This window comes from Lissotriton helveticus, chromosome 7 (genome assembly GCF_964261635.1).
Source record: "Lissotriton helveticus chromosome 7, aLisHel1.1, whole genome shotgun sequence".
Lineage (NCBI taxonomy): Eukaryota > Metazoa > Chordata > Amphibia > Caudata > Salamandridae > Lissotriton > Lissotriton helveticus.
Window position 1 is genome coordinate 1835267255 of NC_136068.1, and position 15263 is coordinate 1835282517.

At 47.0% G+C, this 15263-nt stretch overlaps 1 protein-coding gene across 6 annotated transcripts in view; it reads right to left on the reverse strand.

Annotated features, from left to right (window-relative positions):
- LOC144767751 (C-type lectin domain family 2 member E-like) overlaps window positions 1-13467 on the reverse strand; it is a 180331-nt gene extending 166864 nt beyond the window's left edge. For 2 of the 6 annotated variants that reach the window (XM_078651136.1, XM_078651134.1), the window contains exon 1: window positions 13105-13467. Coding sequence is in view for 1 of the 6 variants with exons in the window: in XM_078651132.1 (XP_078507258.1) it covers window positions 7158-7392 (235 nt within the window). In the remaining 5 variants the exon portion in view is untranslated. Of the gene's footprint in view, window positions 1-7157; window positions 7456-12961; window positions 13012-13104 lie in introns of those variants that run through there. The other 4 variants (XM_078651138.1, XM_078651137.1, XM_078651133.1 and 1 more) reach the window with 3 other exon arrangements.
- Between the last annotated feature and the right edge of the window lie 1796 nt (window positions 13468-15263).

The window sequence follows — 15263 nt, forward strand, 5'->3', positions numbered from 1 at the left end:
AGAATCTTCACTCCTTATTTGCAGCTCATATTTGCTTATCACTGCTCATTTTCTTCAGGTGCAAATAAACGGATGCTATCTTTTCTGTGCACCTCACGGCCGCGCATCTTTACAGTGTGCCTCTACTGCCACTATGTATTTCAGCTAATGTACCGTATTTGCTGTTTGTTGTTTTTGAATTTAAATAACAATGTTAACATAGGTAGCACACCCAAACGCCAGAGCATTCAGACTGAAGATTAGGCTTCAGTTTTACGAATAATGTTCAGGTCTCGGGCGAGTCTCTCTGTTGCAATGAGTACCGAGTTGAGAGTGCCGTGCCTAACTCACAAGGACTTTTGGAAGAAAACTCTTTTTACATCCATCAAACATCTTATCTAGACAACAAACAGTATGGAGATTATGACGGGACAGGGTATCATTTCATCTGTGCAACCCTGATAGCATTTGTGTGGTCTTTTCCGTATTGACGTTTCTTTAATTGATAACGCAGACCAGGGCGTCAACAAAGGGGATAGATCATCCAAATGATGCTACCATTGCATTTTAATCTTGTGTAACATATTGTGCACTGTCTACAGTTGTTATAGAATTATGGCAGATATAGTGTTTGGGATGAAATGACTGATTCTGTTTTATAATAATGTTGTATGTAATTTATATGCGAGGAAGATATTTTAATGTCTTTATGTGTCTCATCTACTGTTTCCTTGTCTTCTTATCCCTCCTCCCCCTTATTTTCCCTTTCCTTATGTCCTTACATTCTTCCTTACTTGTTTTAATCATTCCTTCAAATCATCCTTCCTCCCTTCCTTTTCCCCCCCTATGCTCCCTCCGTCCCTCCGATTCCTTTTGTCTCTTGAAATTTCCCTGTTTCTCTTCCCTCCATCCTTCCTGCTTTTCTCTGTTCCTCTTTTCCTTGCTTGATTTGTTTCTAATTCTTTTCACATTGACGGCTCTATCTATACCATTCAATCTCTGGCATTGCTCCTCTCTGGCTGTGTAAGCTCGAGGAACCATGGAAAAGTTCAACATTAATTCAGTCATTAGTCACTGGAAAAACGTTTCTGGTAGCAATTACTGTTTTAATCGTATATACGAATTTTTAATCACCAGGCATGCTTTACTTTTAATTACTAAATTGGTAATTTCATTGGTATCACTTCTCAGAAATGCAAAGAGATGGGGCTGCGCCAGCTCCTCTGTAAACGTGCAGTTAACACAGTCAGAAACATGGCTGCATTTCACAGTCAGGCAGATGTTGTGCTTCTTAGCATCTTACATGCCTATCAAAGTTCTGAACCGAAGACTCAAGGTTCGAGGGGGCCACACTTGATATGGTGGCAGTACTGAATTGCAGAGATGGGTGCATGAACGTTAGAGATTCCACTTGATGTGTGGTTCACTTACAGTGGGGCCTGCTAACTGACAACCCACTGGAATTATGTGACTGTGCGGCTGCAGCAATGTTAGCATATTTATAGATTTGCTCCATTTGCCTCATAATCCATCATCTGTTACATAATCGGCAGAGTTTGACCAATAAATATTTGTTTCTAGGTAAAACAGTTCCAAAGTTACTAAAAACGCATCTGCACGTGATTCCTCGCAGTAGTAGGACTTTTGCGCGGTCACCTTTCTGTTGTTTATTGCTATATTTGGGAATTGAACAGTATTACTGAGGTGCACCCAATGCCCAGACAGTGTTAAGAAGTGTAAAAGTACAAAATAACGAAGTAAAGCTATTAAAAATTGTGCAGCAAACACGCAAAACTATCCTTTTCTTCATATTATTGCACTGCACCTTATACGTTGTACTTTGATTACTGACAGGTTTATCAGCAAACAACAAGAGGACCCCAACCTCCTTTGCTGCTCTTTCATCCCGGCTACAACCCAGCAAACACCAGTGTTAAAGAAAGGTAAGGAAACTGATGCTATATATTTTTTTACATGGGAGTTAGGGCTATGTATCTGGTCACTCTCCAGGCCCTCAAGCAGTGTCTCTTTCAGTGCCTCCAGCAACCACTATGGCACAGAGAGGCAGGAGGTAATACAGCTGTATTTTAGCAGTCATTTTGTGGGAAGGGGAGCTGTTGGAGATGTATATTGTTTCCCTGTTTTCCCCTTGTGTGCCATTCGTTACTCTACAGTCTTATAGAGTCGGAAGGCCGTAGGGGAAGACTGTGGACTTTTCTTCAAGTTCCTGGCGCTCCTGCGGAACGAGCCTGGCAACCATTACACTGCTGTGCAACTTCTTCTACTCTTAGAGCTGAGATTTCCATGAAAGTCTTATAGTCTGAATTCAGCACCTGAGCATAATAGGGCGGAATGTATGAAGCTCTGTCGTTATACTGAATAAGCAGCTACCTATGTTATGCCATCTATTAATGTAATAACTGCACTTTCACAATTGCTTTATTAACCTTCCTGCTTTCTCAAATTGGCTTGAAAATGCACGATTTTTCTTCTTTTTTTTCAAAATTTTCTCGGGGGGGGGGGTAACCCCCCCCAAACCCCCCTTTTGGGGTTCGGGCTCGCTCGCTCGCGACGATGCTGTATGATAATCACTTTCCGCCCCACCACTTTCAAATCTCACCCACCGCCCCTGACTGTAAATGTACAATAGGACATAATTAAAACCCAAACCCTCGAAACCAAAACATTGCACATTGTCAATAAAGTTACATTTACTCAGCATATTTCACCTAACACCAAATTCTTAATGAACTTTCAGTTGATAGCCCCGTTCTTTTTATGGCCTTTTCATTGTAACTACATTCACCTCAGTTGATAGTTCTCATCCTTTACTCTCATCACCTTCCTCCCCCAGGTGTTCCCCCACATACTTACACTTCCATACTGCACGAGTCCTTAACCCTAATGATTCTACCATCTCATTATCAGTTTCGTTCTCTCTAGTGCCAATACATATTTTTTCACCCTCCTCTCACCCTACTCATTTAGTCTGCCTCCCCTCGTATGCTCTTCTCACTCCTTTCTATCCCCATCCTCCTACAACCCACATTCTCCCTAAAAACCTTTCCTCTTTCATTAATCACAACCCTTCCTATTATCCTCTCTTTTTACCTTTCACATACCTCCTAAAACATGATCGTTCTCTCCTCCTGTTCGCCAAAAGAGATGACCATATCCGGTTTCCTCCCCTCTCTATAAACTTTCCGCGCTCCTTGTAATCCCTCCTCCTTATATCCCATTATCAGTTTCACATGATTTAACCAAGCCTCCCTGAAATACTACACCTCCCACAATGCCTGCAATACGTTCGAGTGCCATGCAGTTAAACAATTTAACTCCTTCAATTTGTGCACTGACAGTTCAAATTCCCCCATTAAAAATTGGCAATATGCCCAAGGTTGCAACTCATCATATATGCGCTGACAATTCAAATAATCTCCATTTGAAATTGCCAATTCATCCCATGATTCAACTCGTGAGATGAGAAATGTTGGAAATTGCATTTCCTTGTATGTGAAGCTGAAAGTTTGAAAGTCACAGTATTGGAAAAAACATGGTATAAAAGGAGTTTAAATTATTAATAAGGATGAAGAATCAAGCGTATCTGCAACTGTAGGAAATGCTGTCGCCACTGGTTTTGGGGCAGGAAGTAGCCTCAATTTGATGTTGTTTCTTCTGCTAGTGGCAGCTGGTGCTATCCGGTGTTGAGGTCTTCGAGAACCACCGGGACCCGTTGACACCCGCAATAATGTCGTCCATGGTGAGTGCGATGGGCCGCTCCAGTTGATGGCGCAGTTGGGTGACCTCATGTCGATACACAGCCGTATTTTGCCCGGTTGTTTGGGTTTCTCAGCAATCACCATCGGGGAGTCCCATGGTGTTGGTCCGGACATTTTCTATGACGCCTTGTTGTTAAAGTTTCTCAAGTTCTTTCTCAACCGGTGGTCGGAGGTGGAATGGGATGCGGAGGTGTCTGAGGGCCACCGGTGTGACCGACTGGTTGGTGTACAACATTATTAGGGCGCACTTGAGGCTGCCTAGCCCTTCGAACAGCTCGGGAAATTGGTCCAGTAGGTCATAAACTTGGTGCACCCGTACACTCTTGGCGAATGATACCAGGCCGAAGTCTTTGGCGGTGTGACTGCCAATTAGCGTGTCTGCCTCCTGGTCGATGACGTGGATTGTTGTCATGGCTTCTTGCCCGTCGAACTGTATGGGTGTGGTCATGCGCCCTTTGAGGGATAGCGGGAGTGGCTCCCATATGCGAATAATTTGGTTTGTGATGTTGTCAATGGTCCCTTGGGTTGAAGACGGTTGTACTGCTGGATCCCCTTTACAGTGACTGATGCTACAGTGTCAATATAAGGTTTAACATATGACCCAGCTACACAGACAACACATGTTGACTGTGGTCTCCGACGACGCTTCAGTTCTCAGGTGAAGGAGATAAGAAAAGTCCCTTCCTCTTCGTGGAAGGAGTCTTTCAGGCGGCGGTATGTTTTCCCTGTCCCCGTGGGGTCGTGCTGGTGCATTAGATTCATGATGGATAGTTGGCGCACCGCTTTCACTAGAGGTCTGTTGTCTCTTGTGACTTTGCTCTGGGACTTTTTTCTACAGACCGATGTGAAATGGTTGGGGACCCCACAGTTTGCACAATTCCAGCCTTGGGCAAGGCTTTCGCTGATGGGGTGTTCCTCTCTGCCGCATTACCCACACTTTGGCTTGGCTGTTGGGAATTTCCATCCCCTGGTAGTGTCACTCCTGTTTTTGGCCAGGACTGCATCGACTCACTCCATCTTGATGTTCGCTGGTTTTTCTAGAGCGCGTGTGAAGGCTTGGTCATTTCGCTGATCCATGTCGCAGACAGGTCGTGTTTTCGCACAAGAATCAGGATGTCTTCTAAGCTGATGTTCGGCTGATGTAGGATTAGGCCTCTGACCACTTTGTCAAGACACCCTTGGATGACCTGTGCCCGGATCTCCTTGGGCTGCTTGTCTGCTGTGCAGAAGCTGGCTAGTTCACATAACATGGCAAAAAAGGCATCAATTGACTCTCCTATGCATTGAAAGGCTTGGCGCAGCTTGAACCTCTCGAAGTCCGGGTTGAGCTGTGGGTCAAAGTGGGCATTGAGTGCACTCACCTCTGCATCATAGTCAGTGGCATTGCCTGTATTCGGAAGGTGTAACAATTTAAAGATCTCTTCTCTGGCATAGTGGAGCAGCAGAGCTCTATTGACCACCCCATCAGTTTCTCTTGTGGCGACAAAGTAATTTTCTAGTCATTCAACCCAGATTTTCCATCATGTGGAAGCAGTCGCAGGGTCCGATAGCTCGCTGAATGGTGGTAGCACCCCAGTGAGGGCGTGTTGCACTGGTGCTTGCTGCAGGGGCAGGGCTTGAGATTCATCCGCCATGTGGTTTCACCCTTGGAGAGTCACCTTCATCTATTTGTTTCAGTTGTAAAATGCCCTGTTTTTTCTGTCTCTCTTGGGGCTTGTGGTTGTGCCTGTGTGTTTGTCACCCACTCTCAGACTCTTCAGGGCCTGGTGAGACTGTGTTGCTTGTCTTGTTCCTCTTTTTTTTGTCCTTTTGTTCACTTCAGGAACTCTTGTCTTTACTACCCTTCCTTTGTTCCCCTCTTCCTTTGTCTGTAGCATAACTTTTATTTCCTTTTTCTCTTTCTAGCGGTCCCCTTCTGCTTTTCTCCCTGTCTAAAGGCTCCCCCCACCACAAATCCACCCCGGGTTTCTGAAGTTGCTGTTGTCTTGGAACGCGTGTCTGCAAGGCTCTGTGGGCTTCTCCAAAGGTAGGGTGTCGCCTGGAGCCTGAGCATCGTTGCACGGGCTTGGCCCATTGTGAACTTACCGAGTTCCCAATGCGATGTCCTGCATGTGGGGTGACGGCTGCCAGTGCGGTCTTCTTGGTGCTCGCGGTGGCGTTTAGTTGAGCGCAATGTACGCCCAAGGCAGTGGTGCGGTGGCCGTCGACTGGTGCGTTGCGTACTCCATTCCTCGTGGGAAGGGAACGCTGTGCCTCTTGGTGTCGGTGGTGCACAGTGTTGTGTCTTTGTGTGGGTCTGTATGTGATAGAGGGTGCGAGTGGAAACATGCTGCATTAATTACACTCCTATTCAAGTGGGAGTCGTATCAGAGTTGGACCCCAAAATGTCCACTTCCATTTATTAACTCCCCTCTGGCCACACCTGAGGATGAACGGCCCTCAATAGCAGGACTGCTGACCTGCTACGCAGACGTCCTAGGGTGTTTTCATACCCCTTAATGGACGTCGGCAGGTCAAAGAGTCTCGAAAACGAACTGGAAAACCACTATTTACTGTGGTTTTCAGCTCGTTTTCCTCGCCACCGTGTGATATCGGCTCCTCACCGGGTGACCTGTGGTTTGGCAGGTATGCCCAACCCTCTAATCAGGGCTTTAAGTGGGATAAATAAAACTGGGGGGGGTGGGGGGGGTCTCTCAAGGGGGCGTGGCCAATATAATTAAGGGCGTGGCTTAAAACATGTACGCTAAAAGTTTGTGCTTAGCATAGTGTGCCGCCCGACTGGTATTTTCTTGTTTCTGTCATTGCATCCAGATATATGATACAACAAGTAACATCATACTTGCAACAAATCAGGACTATTGGTTTTGTCAATGGTTGTTAGTTGCATAAGATAAATAAGCAGCAACTGTGGCTTGTATATAATATTGAAAAAGCTTTCACACAAAGCCCTGGTTACACCACGACAATTTTGCTGCTCCTTAGTTCAGAAAAGAAAAGAGAAATCCAAAGAGAAAATAACTCTCTTTTTTTTTTTATTTCAACAAGTTTTTATTACACTGGATCACCTTTTTAAGGGGGGCCGACAACATAGCGGCAACTTACGCTCCCAAGAAAATAACTATCTTTAAAGGATTTCTCTTCCCCTCTAATGTTCGAAAAAAACGGACCTCCTGTGCCAGGGCACAAAACAGAACCCGAAAGAGATCCGTTTCGAGGCCTTCATAAAAAAAACTACCTGTGCTCAGACCCGGTGAGACCCGGCCCACTTAAAGCCCTGCCTCTAATGCGGGCGGTTCGTGCGCTAGAAGCCTGGCCTGGTGTCAAGTGTAAGGTGCGTTGCGCAGTAGTGCTGGGTGTCTGCTTACGGGTAAATGGGAAAAACGTGGCACTAAGTCTCACCTGGACGAGAACAGAGGGTCCTTGCGGGGTGTCCCCCGGAGGTGGAGTCCTCATTCCCCACGCACCCCAGTTCTGAATGTCCAATGAGGACGCGCTGCGCGGGGGGCCCCGTGGCGTCGGAGGGACAGTCACTCATCCTTGCCATGTCGGAGGGACAGTCACTCATCCTTGCCATGTCGGAGGGACAGTCACTCATCCTTGCCATGTCGGAGGGACAGTCACTCATCCTCGACATGGCAGAAGTGAGACCGACTGGAACAACGGCGGCCTCCGGTCAGAACATCTCCGCCCCAGAGACTTCCTGCGTGTGCACTTTAGTTATATTTAACTCACGCATCACAACAAGCACATTCATCACTGGACGGAAGCCCGCCTAATAACCTCAGACTGGCTGTCAGTTGTGTGTATGTAATTGGAAGCCACTGTAGTTCTCACACCCTCCTCGCACCAGGCACATCATAACGGGGGGCGGCTGGGCTCCTCCCTCGTCCTCTTCATCCACCATTACACGGAAGGGCCGGGCGGGTCACTACGCCGCACCCTCTACGCGCCAGAGCCCTTCACACCGAGGAACTCGCATCTATTCTAACTGCCACTTTCAGCGTGTTTGCGTGGAAGCGCTTTTAGCAAATACGTCACTCTTTCGTGACTGCAGCCGGAAAGAATACAAAATGCGAGCATCCGTGGGGCGGTGCTTTCAGCCAGGCCTCTCCCCTCGCGAGGAGGAAGGCTTCTTTCTGCCACTCGCGAGTTAGACTGCGCCGCTTGCTTGGTTGGCTTCGGGCCCTATTGCGTTTAAGGAAATATTGTATCCTAGTGTTTGGGATAACAAAGAAGCCAGGGGAAGAAGGGCCTTTTCGGTAGAGCAACACGTCCCCCAACCCCTCCTGCACCCCTAACACCACACGGTGCCTGCTGTACTAATGAGGCTGCAAAGGGAGGTGAAGAACTGGAGCAGAACACTCACTTAGGCGCTCAAAAGACAATCTGAAAGGGTCACAGTCCCACCCTGGAAAGATATCTCGAGAGTATCGAGGATGTGGCGTAAGGACCAGAGCTGCCGGCTTGGCTACTGGGGATTCAGGTTCGAGTCTCTGCGTCGATCCCGTGATTCTGTGCAAAAATCAGTCGGTCTGTCTGTGACTATTAACAAGCATTTGCAATGCAATCGGTCACAAAACTCTGGGATCTTGTATGTATTTAGTTAGCTACAGGGGCGGTGGGTGAGATTAGAAAGTGGTGGGGCGCAAAGTGATTTGCATACAGCACCGTAGCGAGCGAGCGCAGCGAGCGTGCCCGAACTCCCAAAGGGGGGTTTGGGGGGATAACCCCCCCCAAGAAAATTTTGAAAAAAAAAGAAGAAAAATCGTGCATTTTCAAGCAAATTTGAGAAAGCAGGAAGGTTAATAAAGCAATTGTGAAAGTGCAGTTATTACATTAATAGATGGCATAACATAGGTAGCTGCTTATTCAGTATAACCACAGAGCTTCATACATTCCGTCCTATTATGCTCAGACTGAATCTGGTCACCAGGCCAACTGGCTCACTTTCAAGAACAGGACCGTATTCAAACCACTTAAATGGACATACAAATCAGCAAATGACATGGCATTCAACCTACTCTCTGACACCCTACCATGCTACACACCAACTTGGAACTTTAGATTCACCAATCACAACTTTCAAATCAGCAAATGACACGGCTCCCAACACCCTCTCTGACACTCTACCATACTACACACCAGATCAGAACCTTAGATCCACCAATCACAACCTTCAAACAACACCAAAGCCACCATGTTTGCCTCCTAGTTCTGGGACTTTTACATCTCTGTCCTTCTACACCGAAACTCCACATCACCCAATATGTGGCCCATCCAATCTCTGCAGGAATTTCAGATGGCATTGAAAAGACATGTGCTTCAAGGAAAAAGCACAGCGGCATGGCGGATGTCGGCAATGGCATTTAAAGAACGTGCAATACAAAATAACGTTATATGGGCAAACATTTTTGTTGTTTTCCCCAAATATTTTTTATTAAGTAAATAGAACACTATGAGCGATCCGTACAGGAGAGCTGCATAATTGTGACCAATTGACTACAATCAACAATCCAGGGGAGAGGATGTAGCCTTACGGCTAGAGCGGTCGGCTTTGAAGCTGGGTAACCTGGTTAGACTCTCAGCAACAACACTCTACATCCTGTGATTCAGGGCAAATCACTTAATCTCCCCGTGCCTACCAATAAAAAAATGAAGGTGTTCATCTATAACGAAACTGGTGCTCATGTAAAGCGCTCTGATACCCGATGTCTCAGGTCTAGTTCGCGCTATATAAAACTCAAAAAAGAAAAAATCTGAACTTCAAGGTCTGCTTAGCCATACAATATGACTATTCAATGATCAAATTATACAGGTCCTACACACGGTCACTGCGAGGAACCTATGAAGCAATGACTGATGACTCATATGCCTTCCCCATAGGCCTATACACCCAGGAAGCAGCACGTGACTCTTCTGTAGCAACTCTGCGAGTCACTCTTGTGGAATGCTCAAGAGGAACTGACCCTTTTCTAAGCGGAACAGCTTTGAAAAACCGGAAAGAGAATGAGCTTTACTCCGTAATGCTAGGAGTGTTGTCTTTATATCTTTGGCACCTCACCTGTTCTAGGGCCCTCCGGTACGCATGCTTGAGCCTGGAACTTCCCATTATCAGAATAAGTGAGTGGATGTGGTTGTCTGCTTGTTGGTCTCTGGTGTTTGTGGCTGTGTGCATGTGTGAGTATGGTTGAGTTTACATGTGCTGGTGTTTGTGGCTGTTTGCATGTGTGAGCAGGTTTGCGTTTACATGTGCTGGTGTTTTTGGCTGTTTACATGTGTGAGTATGTTTGAGTTTACATGTGTTTGGGAAATAATTACAATCAATGCAATGAACTCCCCACTGTATTTATGTCCTGAGTAATTTGCCACAGACTCCTGTGCACTGAGATATCTACACAACAATATTAACCTCCTCCCTGCAGCTAGGAAACATGCAAAAATGCAATTTCATAAAAACTCATACTTACAGGCCGTGGAGATAGCATTTATACCAGATAAAAGCCAGCCACTCTGTTTCTATTAATGTCAGATTTCTGCATCCGTTATCTCTCTAGAGGAACCATGACCAAGGCTGAGAGGTAAAGTGGGCGTAAAATTAGACTTTAAATTTGCTTTTGAAGTGAGATGAAATCCAAATATTGGCAAAGCGAATGTGTTTGACTTTTATAGTAAATACAGATACACACCATCCAAGCACATGTTGACTCGACATAGATGATACATGCATGTAAACATCCATGCACTCTCAGACTAACACACCTACAGTACCACATGCATACATACCACCGGGCAGACCCCCATGCCGACAGAACCACAGACCCCAGGCAAACAGAACAAGAGACCCCCCCCACACACAGAACAGACCCCCATGCACACAGAACAACATACCCCCCCAGGCACACAGAACAACATACCCCCCCAGGCACACAGAACAACAGACCCCCCCAGGCACACAGAACAACAGACCCCCAGGCACACAGAACAACAGACCCCCAGGCACACAGAACAACAGACCCCCAGGCACACAGAACAACAGACCCCCATGCACACAGAACAACAGACCCCCATGCACACAGAACAACAGACCCCCAGGGACACAGAACAACCGCCCCCCCTGGCACAGAGAACAACCGGCCCCCTGGTACACAGAGAACAACCGGCCCCCTGGTACACAGAACAACAGACCACCCCAGGCACACAGACCAACCGGCCCCCAGGCACACAGAACAACAGACCGCCCCAGGCACACAGAACAAGAGACCCCCAGGAACACAGAACAAGAGACCCCCAGGAACACAGAACAGACCCCCCACACACAGAACAACAGACCCCCCACACACACAGAACAACACCCCCATACACACAGAACAACACACCCCCATACACACAGAACAACACACCCCCATACACACAGAACCAACACACCCCCATACACACAGAACAACAGACCCCCAGGCACACAGAACAACAGACCCCCAGGCACACAGAGAAACAGACCCCAGGCACACAGAGAAACAGACCCCAGGCACACAGAAAAACAGACCCCCAGGCACACAGAAAAACAGACCCCCAGGCACACAGACCAACAGACCCCCAGGCACCAAGTTCCCTATTTCTATTGAGCAGCAGTTCATGTTAGTAAACGGAACGCGTGTCACGTCGAATCGGACAGCTGGAGAAAAACAGATCGGGTGTGCCTCAGTCCTGGTGACAAGGCCACACATTAGTGTTTCTGTGTTATTCATCAGGACAGCGACATGTGGCACACATGACATATCACACCCAGTGTCTACATACTGCTAGCACTGGAACGTGTCTATAGATTAAGGTTGTACAATAAAGCTTTTGTTCTAAAAACAAACAAAAAACGGGCAAGACAGATTACTTTTGCAGTTTTGTACAAAGCGAACTCTTCCCGAAGGTATTGGAGAGTTTTACATTACAGACAAACAAGTTCATTTTTGATAGGCGCGGAGGGATTTATTAAGTGGTGTACCCAGAATGGCATGAGGTTGAGCCAAGGTCGAGAATCGAACCTTGGTTCAGTGCCTGGACAGCTTCCAGCAGCTCATGAGGCACTCGGTGAAGAGGCCTGCCCTACCTCATCACCCATCCTTCCTCCTCGCACTCCACCACATCCACCCCATCCCCACAGCACCACCCCCAACACACCCAACTGCTCTCTGCTCTGCAGCTGAACCTTCAGTGCACAATGGAAATCTAATAACATTCTTGGCGCCTTCGACCCCCAACCGAAAACTGATGGAATAAAGCAGCCTCACAGCTAACCCCTCATTGCAATTATGGCATTAAACAAGTTCAGCCTGAAAAGATGAGGCTGACGAATACTTCTGCAAACAGGCTGAAACCTTAGCCCAAGCAATGCTCATTAATAATGCATCCCATTTCATACACACACAAGGCACTTAAAATTACCTTTATATCCGTTTCAATCATGCAAATGGCCTCGGATTCACTGCCCCCACCTTGTTTATTAAAGCAAACCAATATGCAATATGAAAAGCTCAAATCTTTTAAAGCAATAACGTAAAAACACTCACAAGTTAAAACAAGTTCATGTTCTGTATTCCCACGAGTGAAATACAGCTCTTTATTGTTCTATCAGGATTCCTTCTTCAAAAACATTGCCTTCATTTTTTAAATGCAAACAATATTGTTTGAAGACAAACTGCAGTGGTCCGTTTGTTTCAGCAACATTCCCACACAAAAGAACTGCGTCCTGGGCCGCAAGAGGATTTTACGAGCATGGAAAACACAAGGCGAGTAGAAGGAACATGACAACGGCGCGCTAACGATGGCATTTCCAAAGGTTTGTGTCGTTTTATTCCATGCTCCCACAGTCGAATCGGGCTCAGCTCCCATAGACGGGTTTACTGGGAATCCTTTTCCACAAAGCATTTGGCAAGGGAAATCTAGATCAGATAATGACTGCAAAGGGGGACGACAACATTCGAGCTAGAGGAGGCGTCACTTCCTCCTCCTTGCTGGAAACTAAAGCTGACTTCAATACAAACATTTGAGATAGTTAGTACAGGCCCCTTTTCACCTGTTTAAAAGAATTATTCACCTCAACAAAGAAATACAAAGCAGGAATCGTGAAGTTTTAAAAAGCTTAATTCTACAAAGTGCATTTTGTACCTTCGTAAAGTTTAGACGATATATTTTGTAAAGATCAAGCGTACCTTTTTTATTCCCCTGTTAATATACTTCATTTTCTTTGTGCTGAGTCTTAATTGATGTTTGCTGCGCAGACACAGGTGTGGGTCTTGTAGCATAAAAAGCAAGCATTCCGATAAAATGAGTAGAGAAGAGAAAATGAACTTACGGGCCAAAGCAGATTAAGCGTGGCGCTTACAAAAGCTGGGCCGTCTTCCCTCGCGCAGCTCAGCGCTCACCTGTCCAGCCCCAAGTGAATCCACAGGGCCAGCTGCGGAGATGCCAATGAGGCTTTAATTATTGATGTCTTGGGGGAAAGCGCCCTGCATTGGCACAGATAAACCTGTAAAAGTCAGGCGTTCGTGCGCATTGTGAAACGCAAACAGGGAGGCAGGGGCAGCCTCGGTGCGCCGGGGCCTGAATATTCTTTCCTCGCATTAACTGCTCTCAACTTGCTGGCGCGAGCACGGGCACTGACGCGGGTCGATGCTAGTTCCGGGCTAAATGCCCGCCTTTACTCCTGTGACACCTTCCGAGCGGTGGTAGGACTAGCCAATCCTGGCGCTGGGGGGGGCACATTTACCACTCGCCCTTTTTTTAACGTGTTTCCAGCGGCGGCGCCTGTAAGAAGCAGCACCCCTCTCTATGGGGAAAGTCTAGCGCGCATGCTCGGGCAAGGTGGCACCTCACCTTGTCATGCCCAGTACTGCTGCAGCTGAGTGAGGACTGTCACTCAAGCTGCAGCAGCCCAGCCAGCCCCACCCCCTGCGCACTTCCCACTCCCGGCCGGTAGCGCTGATAACACAGTCACACAGAGGTAATTATTGCCGCAAATACCACGGTGCGTCCATGTGGCTTAGTGGGGCTACGCCCCTACGCCCCAATGGACGCACCGCTGCTGGTTAGCTATGCAGCACATTAGCCTGGGTGCTGAAACATCTACTGTTCTTTCACGTGGAGGGAAAGTAAGCACCAAACTGCGTGACATGACAGGTATGGGAACACATGGAGACAAATGTCACCTTTCAGCGGGTGATGGTGTAGCTCAAAGCTCTGTTTTTTATATAAAATCAGGGACTTCGGTGGTCATATCACTGAAAACACAAGATTTGAAAAAAAATATTATTGTCTACGGGTGCTCATGGAAGACAATTTCTATGGACTGGAATCTACAAAATGCTAAATTAATTGTGGTATTTTACTGACCTCTACTGGTCGTTTTCTATCAAGACAGTTAAATAAAGGCAGTTGAACAGAAAAAAGTCCCTAAGCGGTAGCAGACGAGTCCTAGGGCTCGTCTCCAGAGCCCACAATGTACATACACATACATGTATATACTAAAGTATAAACAAGAGGTCTCGAGTGCTCAACCTAAAAAATAGGACTGAGTCACTTTGTGGTTCTTCCTGTGTCTACACTCATCAAACCCAAAGGAACATCCCTACAAATCAGTGACCATAGTCAAGGACCGCCTCACCTCTTGAAAGCAAGGCTCACAGGCAAGTCTACATCAGTGCTTAATTTGAGCCAGTAGTTGCAGGTGAGGACCACTCGCAGCCATTTCGGGACTTGCAGTATTTGTCTTAATCAGAAGCTGGCCCTGTAGGTAAACAGCGCAGCGAGTGTAACATATTTCAGAGGTTCTAAAGGGGATTTCCCATCGACTGCACTGCTTCCTTCCCAAGTGGAAATTGCAGAACAGGCTCTCCATTCCAAATCAAGCCGTATTTGCTTGTATTCGATGATATGTCCTGTTTGCTCTTGTAAAAAAAGGGTCATGGACAACCAATAAACAAAGATCCTTAAGTATTGCCCGGCGGTGTCGCCTCTTGAACCCACAAAATATTAATCAATGAAGAGGCAGGCGCTGGAGACTGGAAGGCAGGAAACAAGGATTTATTTTCTCCGGAGGAGAACACATCAGTTCAGACAGCAAGTATCGTCACGAGGTGCTCTAACCGCATCTCTGAGGCCTGGCCTCTTATACACAGGTTTATGATCTTTATTGCAGGTAACACATTCTTGCAATGCTTTGAAGTATGAAAGGACATCCTCGGAATCTCCCCTTCAGGCCCGTTCCCACACACATTTACAGTTGAAGTCCCCACCCCGGTCACAACAGGTGATGATTATCGCGCAGCTGGACATTCCGCCGATTCACGGGATGTGTGGGGTTGATCGGATCTCATAGGGAGGGGCTTTGATCAATTCGAGGGTCCTTTAATGGGGGAAGCTTCCTACTGTACGGGGGGGACAATAAACAGTATCCGCAGGGCCAGGTGGCGGCCTGGGAACGAGGAAGACAAACGGGCACACAGGAAAAAGGGG